General features: G+C 47.9%; 1 protein-coding gene across 7 annotated transcripts in view; it reads right to left on the bottom strand.

The window, feature by feature from the left end:
• Positions 1–12,206, bottom strand: part of SPAG17 (sperm associated antigen 17) — a 280,253-nt gene that overhangs the window by 64,455 nt on the left and 203,592 nt on the right. For all 7 annotated transcript variants that reach the window (XR_004647912.1, XR_004647911.1, XR_004647913.1 and 4 more), the window contains exon 24: positions 3,887–4,101. Coding sequence is in view for 4 of the 7 variants with exons in the window: in XM_034787997.1 (XP_034643888.1) it covers positions 3,887–4,101 (215 nt within the window). In the remaining 3 variants the exon portion in view is untranslated. The remainder of the gene's footprint in view (positions 1–3,886; positions 4,102–12,206) is intronic.

Genomic DNA, 12,206 nt, shown 5'->3' with positions numbered 1-12,206 from the left:
GGTTCCCCAGGAGGAGAGACCCTGAGACTGAAGGGTGTATGGCCAGGGGGCTGTACTCCAGCGCGCAAGGGGCACCGGGTCCAGGAGGGAAATGGGGGCCAGGCAAAGCGGGACACCGGACTGCAGGGGGCGCTCCGATGGCTGGAGAGCTAATTCCCGGAAAGTAGCAGCAGGAGGTGCCACAGGGGTGAGTCCCATTCGGTTACAGACACTCCTGTGTCCCCCAAAAGGGAAGGTGTCCCGGATCCAGCTGTAAGCTTACAGCTACCGGCTATGACAAACCCTTCACTGGCCAGCAAAATCCCCCCCCTTCTCAGGTTGGGCTTGCTTCCAGCTACAGAGACCTTGGGGTCCATTCCCACCGCAGCGGTCACGCGGGTTACCTGGGTGCTAGAGATAGGAGCACTTCTTAAGTTTTCAGTTAAATATTGGAGCAGACTGGCGTGTCTGGCTCAACAAGGCAGGGTTCTGAAGTCCCAAGCTGCCAGGGAAAATGGTCTCAGAGGTAGTCTCAGCACATCAGGTGTCAGTCCCAAGGGGGTCTCTGTGACCCAACCTGTCACAGGGGGCATAGTGGGGGCAGGAAGAGGCAGAGCAAAGGCAGGGCCTTAGGTAAAGAGGGAGTGGGAACAGGGCCTCAGGGGAGCACCCCCCGGGAAAAAAAAGTCAGCACCTGTGAGTCCTACAGATTTTGAAGTTGGAGAAAGTTTCTGTTTCTTTTATCTATATTAAATTATTTTAAATGTATTGTTATACATAGAATCATAGAATATCAAGGTTGGAAGAGACCTCAGGAGGTCATCTAGTCCAACCCCCTGCTCAAAGCAGGACCAACACTAACTAAAACATCCCAGCCAGGGCTTTGTCAAGCTGGGCCTTAAACCTCAAAGGATGGAGATTCCACCCCCTCCCTAGGTAACCCATTCCAGTGCTTCACCACCCTCCTAGTGAAATAGCGTTTCCTAATATCCAACCTAGACCTCCCCCACTGCAACTTGAGAGCACTGCTCCTTGTTCTGTCATGTGCCACCACTGAGAACAACAGAGCTCCATCCTCTTCCCCCTTCAGGTAGTTGAAGGCTGCTATCAAATCTCCCCCTCACTCTTCTCTTCTGCAGACTAAACAAGCCCAGTTCCCTCAGCCTCTCCTTGTAAGTCATGTGCCCCAGCCCCCTGATCATTTTTTGTTGCCCTCCGTTGGACTCCCTCCAATTTGTCCACATCCCTTCTGTAGTGGGGGGCCCAAAACTGGATACAATACTCCAGATGTGCCCTCATCAGTGCTGAATAGAGGGGAATAATCACTTCCCTCAATCTGCTGGCAATGCTCCTACTAATGCAGCCCAATATGCTGTTAGCCTTCTTGGCAACAAGGGCACACTGCTGACTCATATCCAGCTTCTCATCCACTGTAATCCCCAGGTCCTTTGCTGCAGAACTGCTTCTTAGCCAGTCGGTCCCCAGCCTGTAGCGGTGCATGGGATTCTTCCATCCTAAGTACAGGACTCTGCACCTGTCCTTGTCCACTCTGGACCCTATCCCTACCCTCCAGCATATCTACTTCCAGCTTAGTGTCATCTTCAAACTTGCTGAAGGTGCAATTCATCCCATCATCCAGATCATTAATATCCATCATCCAGTTGAACAAAACTGGCCCCAGGACTGACCCCTGGGGCACTCCGCTTGATACTGGCTGCCCCACTAGACATCGAGCCATTGATCACTAACCGTTGAGCCCGACAATACTGACGGAGGAAAAGTCATGGATAATTGTTTTCTTTTGATGGATTATTCCACCAGTTTACATCAGGTGTCAGAGATTGTCGGATTTCAGACCCACATAGAAACTGTGAGTAAAAACAATAATATGAAGCAGAACATGGGGAAATGGTTGGTAGAGTACCATCAACAATTCTAGCTGCAGCACTCCATATAGTAGCAGCAACACCAACAGCTGAAGGCATTGGTGGAGTGGCTACAGTAACAAGACCAACAGATGATCATGGAGGGGATAAGAGAGAGAGCTCTGTAGTCCAAGAATGTGCTCCTTCTGTCAGAAGATGACCCTGAGGCCATTATGACACCCTTCACCCCCTTATTCACCACTGTCATGTAATTAGGACATGTTTTGCACAAAGTATGCCTTGTGAGCTATCATTCTAAAAGTCTTGATCTGCTAGACATTAATATTGCATTGGATTGTATGTGCTATCATCATATGTGAAGTTATGAAGTTTGGCTATGTATGTGTTACTGAAACATATTGTGAGGTTGAAAACACCCACAAGCAGCCTTTCAGGTACAACAGTAAAAAGGCCAAATATGTTAATGGCTCATTGAAGAAACGCACACAAGTACAAGGATTACCCCAGGAATTGTGTACAATAGAAACCTCTCAGAGATAGCACTACACAATGGGAACTGTTTGATTCAGATCACAGCAAAAGAGCTTTCCGGCAAGTGGGAAGAAGATATAAAAGGGGGAAACAACATCATGATGGTTCTGAGGTACAACACCTGAGGAACAAAGACTGAACTGGGGGAAGTGATGGTCCCAGGCTAGATATTTCTAGCCTGTGTATGGGGAAAAAAAGCTTGTGCCTTAAGAATATGCCAGCCTGTTTATCATTCGGGGTGAGAATTTGCTACTTCATATCCTACCTATCTAATATGTTAAGCTTGGTTTGCATTTTTGTTTATTTATTAGGTAATCTGCTTTGATCTGTTTACAATCACTTATAATCACTTAAAATCTATCTTTTCATAGTTAATAAACTTATTTTATGTTTTAATCCAAACTAATGTGTGTTTGACTAAGGTATCTGGGGAAAATCTCAGCTTGGTTACCACAAGTGTGCATGGTCCTCTTCACATTGAGGGAGAGGTCCCACCCCACTCTGGGCAGCATTTGTCCTCCCCACTTCTGTGTTCCTTTGGCCGTATTTCCTGGGTAGGCCTCAGGGTAGGCCTATGGTTGATTCTCCAGCAAACAAAAGGGAAATAGTACCATAAACACAAACAAAGGGTGATACTTTCCCCTGCCTCCCCGCTGGGGCTGGGTGTCGCCTTGTAGTCTGCCCCGGGGTGTCAGTCCTTCCCCTAGCAGGCACTTAGGCTTGTTTGCTTCCCCTATTTGGAGGAGTGCAGTCTCCCTTCTTGGAGAAGTTTACTTCCCTGCTGTCGCTGGCCTGGTAGCAGCTTGTCTCTTTCTCCCTCCCTTTCTCTCACTGGAGGAGAGGTTTTAAAAGATCTCAGGCAGCCTTTAACTGGATCCCGGTGTTCCTAATTGACCTGTAAGTAACCCCTTCTCCTCTTATAGGGAAGAGGGCCTTTAACATTCTAGGGCTAACATATCTGCCTTCCCACACCCTCTTGCAGCCGTCCAGCCTCACTTTGTCACATGAGGCAAATGCATATTAGACTGACAGGTGCCCACTCTGTCAACCAATTTATGGTTACAGGTAGACATTTGAAAAAAAATTGTAAACATTTCCCCCATTTTTAAACCAATTATAGAGCTGATAGAAGATTTTTGAATTTTGAAATTCTGAGAAAATTTAGAATAATCTTTACTCTATTTTTTCCTTTTCTTTTTAAATCAACTCTAATTATGTTGTCAATAAATGGCCAAGCCTCTGAGATCATAGCAGACATTACAAAAAGTTATCTTTCCCTGTGGTCTCAGATCGTGACTCAGATCGCTCAGCTAACATTTCTGACCAAGTTAATTGATTTCACTTTGTTTTAAACACTGACATTTGAAAGAATAACCTTGCTGACTGCGACTGTCTTTTCTGCTGAGTCATTCTACCCATTTAGACCCTTTTGTGACTTATGATTACACTAGGGGGTAAATTTAGTACTTATTGGGCAAATATTCTCTCACCTTTTTCTCTTCTTGCTTTGGAGACTCTTCCGGTGGTGGAGTGATTAACTTGATATGGCTCCCTTTGGCAGACTGCAGAGATTTTGCTGATTTTTGTTTCAGTGACTTGTTGCTTTTTCCTGAAGAAGTGGAAGCAGCAATAGGAGCGGGAGCAACAGTTGGAATATGTACGGAGGGGATATTCAGAATTGTTGCTAAGTCAGGGTCTGTATCATCTGGGGGGGAGGGTAGAGAGAAAAAGCAACATTTTTATGCAATAGACTGAAGTCACATACATGCATGTATCAGGCTTTGTTTGACAAAACTTCAGTTACCAAGTTTTACCTTTTAAAAGACAAAACCCCCAGAGACCTCAGGTCCAGGGGCTGGGTGCATGACAACAAATGCAAACCCCTTCTATGGCCTACTCTAACCATAAAGAGGGTTAAGACTAGTGTGTTCCATAGCTTCTGAGATGTCTCTAGGTCGGAGTCTATCATGTATGGGAAAGACAATCTTTCCACTTTCCTTCACCCAAGAAATATTCATACAGCTGGACATGTTCTGAATCTATTATCCAGGAAAATATAGACGTTGTTACACTTCATCATGGACTGTCCATTAACTCCAGTAGTTTGGAGTTATAATGCTTTTATTCTGCCATGGCAAAGGATCTGTTCTGATGGTCTGTCCTTTTTACTTAAAAACACCTGATAGATTTAATAGAATCATAGAAATGTAGGACTGGAAGGGACCTCAAGAGTTCATCTAGTCCATCCACCCGTGCTGAAGTAGGATTAACATAACTAGACCTTTCCTGACAAGTGTTTGGCTAGCCTGGTCTTAAAAACCTCCAGTGATGGGGATTCCACAACCTTCCTGTTGTGGTAACCTGTTCCAGTGCTTAACTATCTTTATAGTTAGAAAGTTTTTCCTAATATAAATCCTAAATTATCTTTGCTCCGGATTAAACCCATTACTTCTTGTCCTACCTTCAATGGATATGAAGAACAACTGATCACACTTCTCTTTATAACACCCTTTTATATATTTGAAGACTGTTATCAAGTCCCCTTCAGCTTTCTTCTCTGTAGACTAAACATGCTCAATTCTTTCAACATTTCCTCATAGATCAGGTTTTCTAAACCTCTTATCATTTTAGTTTCTCTCCTCCTCTCTTCAATTTGCCCACATCTTTCTTAAAATGGGGTGCCCAAAACTGGTTTCGGTGCTCCAGCAGAGACTTCACAAGCATCAACTAGAGTGGAACAATTACCTCCCATGTCCTACATATGACACTCCTGTGTCCTCTTAATACATCCTGAAATGACATTTGCCTTTTTTGCAACAGCATAATACGAAAAAATTTGAATCTCTATTCCTGTTGTACACCCTATAACCACACATACGGAGCATGTATTTGGGGAGTTTTTCTCACCCAGACAATTCAAGTAATCTTCATGCTAGTCTTTTTATGGACAACTTACTTCAGATAGAGCAACACTTGAATCCCAATGTCTTGACCAATACTTTTTATAGCAAGGTCTGACTTACACTGTAGTACAACAACACAAAGAACCAGTCCTCAGAAAATGGCCATGGTTAGGCTTTTTTTTTTTTTAAACTGCTCTAGCTGCATAACAGTAGCTAGCAGAAACACAACCCTCACAAACGTGTCTTTAGGTGGCTTCACAACAATCATTTTGGATTTGGCTAAGTTATAGTGGTTCCAAAACCTATTTTGCACATATACCACTTTTGGCTATATGATAAACTAACAATCTGCTAATGTTCTACTGGCACTGCACATATATGGGAATTGAAATGGAGTGGAATTTTCTATTTAACAATTTTAATATTTGTTGTGCAACCTTAACTCTGCTCCCTTGCGCATACACATGATAATACAGTATTTAATTACATCACTACACACTATTTTTTGTGCAGGACCACTGACTTATTAATTGTGCAGGTTGGACAGTGCAGAGCAGTGTAGTTAATAAAACTAGGGCAAAGGGGATCCTGGCTTTTTTCAGTGCAGATGGTAGATAGTGTGTAGTAAATAAAGCAGGGATTCACAGGATTTCTTACTCATTCAGTTCAGGCTTTGAAAGGTGTGAAGTGCATGAGACATGAGGCTACATATATGATGAGCAAATACTGAACAGCTGCCTCATTCAGTGAACAGGGTTCAACTTGTGTAATGGGCAAGGCAAAAGAATAGTATGTGATCATAGATTTGTATATTTTAAGGAAAAAATGGACCATTAGGATTTTCTAGTCTAACCTCCTGCAAAACACAGGCCTAATAATTCCTGCATCAAGTCCATTATGTCTGAGCTACAGTGAATCTTTTAGAAATTTAAGATTAAAAGGCTGTCCTTGATGCTCTTTTTTATTTACTGCTGAAACAACCAAGGAACCCAGGAAAGGATGTGTGTAGAAACGTTCAATTTCCCAGAAGGGAATGTGGTATCTCCACTTGGTTCTCTTGGCTGTTGGCAACAAAGATGATGGCGTTTGCCACAATATCTGTGTAAGCAGGGTCTGAATGAGCTCTCCCCTGACAATAGCTGGGGAGGGGAAAAGACTTCAGGTACAGACTGTATTTACATGAGCACACCTACTCTGCATAGGTATCCAGCAGACAGCTGTGTTGCCCAAAGTGATCAACTTTGGCTGGTGTTGGGTTACAAATCACTTTAGTACTGAATGCAGGGATAGTGAAATGTTATCTTTATTTTATGAGTAAAGGGCAGCAGAACTGTGCTTAGCTGTCCTGATTGAGCAGGTCATCCTCAACTGAAATGAATTTGCTATGCTCGGGGCTTGGATGCAGACCACAGTGAAAGTAAGAGAGGGTGGGGACAGGTGTCCCTCCCAGGAGGTGTGGGCTCTGTCTCAGACCCCCAGGCATGGTTTAAACCTACCCCTTCCCACTGCTCAAAGCTGAGACGTGGTCTACACTACGAGTTTAGGTCGACTTTAGCAGCGTTAAATCGAATTAAGCCTGGACACGTTCACACGACGAAGCCCTTTCTTTCGACTTAAAGGGCCCTTTAAACCGGTTTCTTTACACCACCTTCGACGAGGGGATTAGCGATAAAATCGGCCTTTGCGGGTCGGAATTGGGGTAGTGTGGACGGAATTCGACGTTATTGGCCTCCGGGAGCTATCCCACAGTGCTTCATTGTGACCGCTCTGGACAGCACTCTCAACTCAGATGCACTGACCAGGTAGACAGGAAAAGACCCGCGAACGTTTGAATTTCATTTCCTGTTTGCCCAGCATGGAGAGCACAGGTAACCACGCAGAGCTCATCAGCACAGGTAACTGTGATGGAGTCCCAGGATCGCAAAAGAGCTCCAGCATGGACCGAACGGGAGGTACGGGATCTGCTCGCCATATGGGGAGATGAATCAGTGCTAGCTGAACTCCGTAAAAGAAAATGGCAAAGTATTAGAAAAGGTCTCCAAGGCCATGAAGGACCGAGGCCATAACAGGGACACACAGCAGTGCCGCGTGAAAATTAAGGAGCTACGGCAAGCCTACCACAAAGCCAGAGAAGCAAATGGAAGGTCCAGGGCAGAGCCGCAAACTTGCCGCTTCTACGCGGAGCTGCATGCCATTCTAGGGGGTGCAGCCACCACTACCCCAACCGTGTGCTATGACTGTCAATGGAGAAACACACAGGGAAGAGGGTTCGGGGAATGAGGAAGATGAGGATGGAGGTAATGTAGGTAGCTCACAGCAGCAAGGAAGTGGAGAAACCGGTTTCCCCAACAGCCAGGATATGTTTGTCACCCTGGACCTGGAACCAGTAACCCCCGAACTCACCCAAGACCCTGAGGGCACACAGGGGACCTCTGGTGAGTGTACCTTTGTAAATATTACACATGGTTTAAAAGCAAGCGTGTTTAATGATTAATTTGCCCTGGCAATCGCGGCCAGTACAGCTACTGGAAAAGTCTGTTAACGTGTATGGGGATGGAGCGGAAATCCTCCAGGGACATCTCCAGAAAGCTCTCCTTGATGTACTCCCAAAGCCTTTGCAAAAGGTTTCTGGGGAGGGCTGCCTTATCCCGTCCGCCATGGTAGGACACTTTACCACGCCAGGCCAGTAGCACGTAGTCTGGAATCATTGCATAACAAAGCATGGCAGCGTATGGACCCGGTGTTTGCTGGCATGCAAACAACATCCATTCCTTATCTCTCTTTGTTATCCTCAGGAGAGTGATATCATTCACGGTCACCTGGTTGAAATGGGGTGATTTTATTAAGGGGACATTCAGAGGTGCCCGTTCCTGCTCTTCTGAACAGAAATGTTCCCCGCTGTTAGCCACGTGGTGGGGGGAGGGGTGAAGTGATCATCCCAGAGAATTGGGTGTGGGGGGGTGGTTTAGTTGGGTTTGTGCTGCATGTTAACCCGGAAACCGCAGCCCCTCCTTTTACATTGAAAACCCATTTTAAATGGCCAACCCAATTCATCCTTGATATGGGAAATGAGGGCGCTGCTGTTTGAAACCATTCCTACATGTTACCATGGCTGCCTTCAAGCCGAAATCTGTTGCCTGGCACTGTGTGAGTGATCTCTCATACCAAACCGGCAGGCCCTCACTATAAGAGGAAAAATGCGACCTTGTAATGAAAGAGTGTACCCATTGTTCTCTAAAATGTGTCTTTTTTTTTTAACCACCTCTCCCTTCTTCTCCACCAGCTGCAAATGTTTCTCCTTCACAGAGGCTAGTGAACATTAGAAAGAGAAAACGGAGGACGCGGGACGATATGTTCATGGAACTCCAGATGTCCTCCCACGCTGATAGAGCACAGCAGAATGCGTGGAGGCAGTCAATGTCAGACATGAGAAAAGCACAATATGAACGAGAGGAGAGGTGGCGGGCTAAATCGCGGGATGAAAAGAGCATGTGGCGGGCTGAAGATGATAGGTGGCGTCAGCTTGCAGACAGAAGGCAAGAGTCAATGCTCTGTCTGCTGGAGCATCAAACTGATATGCTCCAGCGTATGGTTGAGCTGCAGGAAAGGCAGCAGGAGCAGAGACCCCTGCTACAGCCCCTGTGTAACCAACAGCCCTCCTCCCCAAGTTCCATAGCCTCCTCACCCAGACGCCCAAGAACACGGGGGGGGGGGCCTCCGGCAACCCAGTCACTCCACCCCAGATGATTGCCCAAGCATCAGAAGGCTGGCCTTCAATAAGAGTAAAAGTTTTAAAATGCAGTGTGTCCTTTTCCATCCCTCCTCCCCCACCCATCCCAGGCTACCTTGGCAATTATCCCTCTACTTGTGTGAGGAATTAATAAAGAATGCATGAATGTGAAATAACAATGACTTTATTGCCTCTGCAAGCGGTGCTCGAAGTGGGGAGGGGAGGGGAGGGTGGTTGGTTTACAGGGAAGTAGAGTGAACCGGGGGGGGGGGGCGCGGAGGGTTCATCAAGGAGAAACAAACAAGTTTTACACCGTAGCCTGGCCAGTCACAAAACTTGTTTTCAAAGCTTCTCTGATGCGCACCGCACCCTGCTGTGCTCCTCTAACTGCCCTGGTGTCTGGCTGCGCGTAATCAGCGGCCAGGCGAGTTGCCTCAACCTCCCACCCCGCCATAAATGTCTCCCTCTTACTCTCACAGATATTGTGGAGCGCGCAGCAATAACAATGGGGATATTCTTTTCGCTGAGGTCTGAGCGAGTCAGTAAGCTGCGCCAGCGCGCTTTTAAACGTTCAAATGCACATTCCACCACCATTCGGCACTTGCTCAGCCTATAGTGGAACAGGTCCTGACTCCTGTCCAGGCTGCCTGTGTACGGCTTCATGAGCCATGGCATTAAGGGGTAGGCTGGGTCCCCAAGGATCACGATAGGCATTTCAACATCCCCAACGGTTACTTTCTGGTCCGGGAAAAAAGTCCCCTCCTCCAGCTTTCGAAACAGACCAGAGTGCCTGAAGACGCGAGCATCATGTACCTTTCCTGGCCATCCCACGTTGATGTTGGTGAAACGTCCCTTGTGATCCACCAGGGCTTGCAGCAGCATTGAAAAGTACCCCTTGCGGTTTATGTACTCGGTGGCTTAGTGCTCCGGTGCCAAGATAGGGATATGGGTTCCGTCTATGGCCCCACCACAGTTTGGGAATCCCATTGCAGCAAAGCCATCCACTATGACCTGCACGTTGCCCAGAGTCACTACCCTTGATATCACCAGGTCTTTCACTGCCCTGGCAACTTGGATCACAGCAGCCCCCACCGTAGATTTGCCCACTCCAAATTGATTCCCGACTGACCGGTAGCTGTCTGGCGTTGCAAGCTTCCACAGGGCTATCGCCACTCGCTTCTCAACTGTGAGGGCTGCTCTCATCCTGGTATTCTGGCGCTTCAAGGCAGGGGAAAGCAAGTCACAAAGTTCCATGAAAGTGCCCTTACACATGCGAAAGTTTCGCAGCCACTGGGAATCATCCCACACCTGCAGCACGATGTGGTCCCACCAGTCTGTGCTTGTTTCCCGTGCCCAGAATCGGCGTTCCACACCATGAACCTGCCCGAGTAACACCATGATTTCCACATTGCTGGGGCCTGTGCCTTGTGAGAGGCCTATGTCCATGTCAATTTCCTCATCACTCTCTTCGCCGCGCTGCAATCGCCTCCTCGGCTGGTCCGGGTTTCGCCTTGGCATGTCCTGGCTCTGCATATACTCCAGGACAATGCGCGTGGTGTTCATAGTGCTCATAATTGCCGCGGTGATCTGAGCGGGCTCCATGATCCCAGTGCTAGCTATGGCGTCTGGTCTGAAAAAAGGCGCGAAACTAGTATCTGACGGACCAGGGGAAGGAGGGAGGGCCGAGTGACGACATGACGTACAGGTACAGGGAATTAAAATCAAGAAAGGTGGCTGTGCATCAGGGAGAAACACAAACAGCTGTCACACAGAATGGTCCCCCCAAAGATTAAACTGAAAAGCCTGGGTTTAGCAGGCCGTTGATTTGACGGAGGGAGGGGGAAGCAAATGAATACAGAACAAATCTATTTTTTACATCTTAAGACGACGGTGCAGCATGACTGATAGCCCTCGGCATCTTCTGGGTCCTTGGCAGCAAATACTGGGCGCTTGGCAGTTAGTGTACTAAGACTGATAGCCACATTTTTCCTGTATGATGACGATGGCCTTCAGGCCTATTGCACGATCTGCTGCTCAGGGAAGACTCTGCTAATGTGCGATGATCCAACTTGTAATAGGACGGTTACCAGTCGTAATACACCATCTACTGCCAAAAGGCAAAAGGCAAGGGGCTGGTGCAATGCAGCCCTACGGCTGCCAGCCCCACAGCTGCCAGCACCCAGATCACCGATGAAGGCTACCAGTCATGCTGCACCGTCTACCGCCAAAAGGCAGTTAGCTGCTGCTGCTGTGTAGCAATGCAGTCCCACATCTGCCGGCACCCAGAGGACATATGGTGACGGTGAGCTGAGCTGAGCGGGCTCCATGCTTGCCGTGGTATGTTGTCTGCACAGGTAACCCAGGTAAAAAGGCGCGAATCTATTGTCTGCTGTTGCTCTGACGGAGGGGGAGGGGCCTGACGACATGTACCCAGAAGCTCCCGCGACACTGTTTTGCATCATTCGGGCATTGGGATCTCAACCCAGAATGCCAATGGGCGGCGGAGACTGCGGGAACTGTGGGATAGCTTCCCATAGTGCAATGCTCCAGAAGTCGACGCTAGCCTCGGTACTGTGGACGCGGTCCGCCGACTAGAGCACTTAGAGCATTTTATGTGGGGACACACACAATCGGCTGTATACAACCGATTTCTATAAAACCGGCTTCTATTAATTCGACCTAATTTCGTAGTGTAGACATACCCTCAGCTAAGGAGGGCTCCATTAGGAGTCTTTTGTTAAGTGCTCTTTAGAGCTGAAATCACTTGTTGTGGGACAGTGTTGCTGCCCAGCCTGCTTCAGCAATGAAGTTTCCTCACTAAGAGCTGACAGTCACTGAGAGCTGAAAATCACTAAGAGTTGCGGAGGAACCTCAGAGACTGACCTGCAGAGGTCACAGCAGTGAAGCAAGTGGCAGCAGAAAGTGATTGTGTGCTGCACAGAGACTGGTGGGGCAGCCAGAAGAGCAGAGCAGTGACTGGCGGGGCAGCCAGTGGGGCAGCACAGCCACTGGCAGGGTGACCAGCGGGGCGGAACAGCGGCTGGCAGGGTGGCCAGCGGGGCGGAACAGCGGCTGGCAGGGTGGCCAGCGGGGCGGAACAGCGGCTGGCGGGGTGGCCAGCGGGGCGGAACAGCGGCTGGCGGGGTGGCTAGCGGGGCGGAACAGCGGCTGGTGGGG

This window comes from Trachemys scripta, chromosome 1, assembly GCF_013100865.1.
Source record: "Trachemys scripta elegans isolate TJP31775 chromosome 1, CAS_Tse_1.0, whole genome shotgun sequence".
In the NCBI taxonomy this organism is placed as follows: domain Eukaryota; kingdom Metazoa; phylum Chordata; order Testudines; family Emydidae; genus Trachemys; species Trachemys scripta.
The sequence above is the reverse complement of the archived record's forward strand: the minus strand, read 5'-3'. Positions and strand labels throughout refer to the sequence as shown.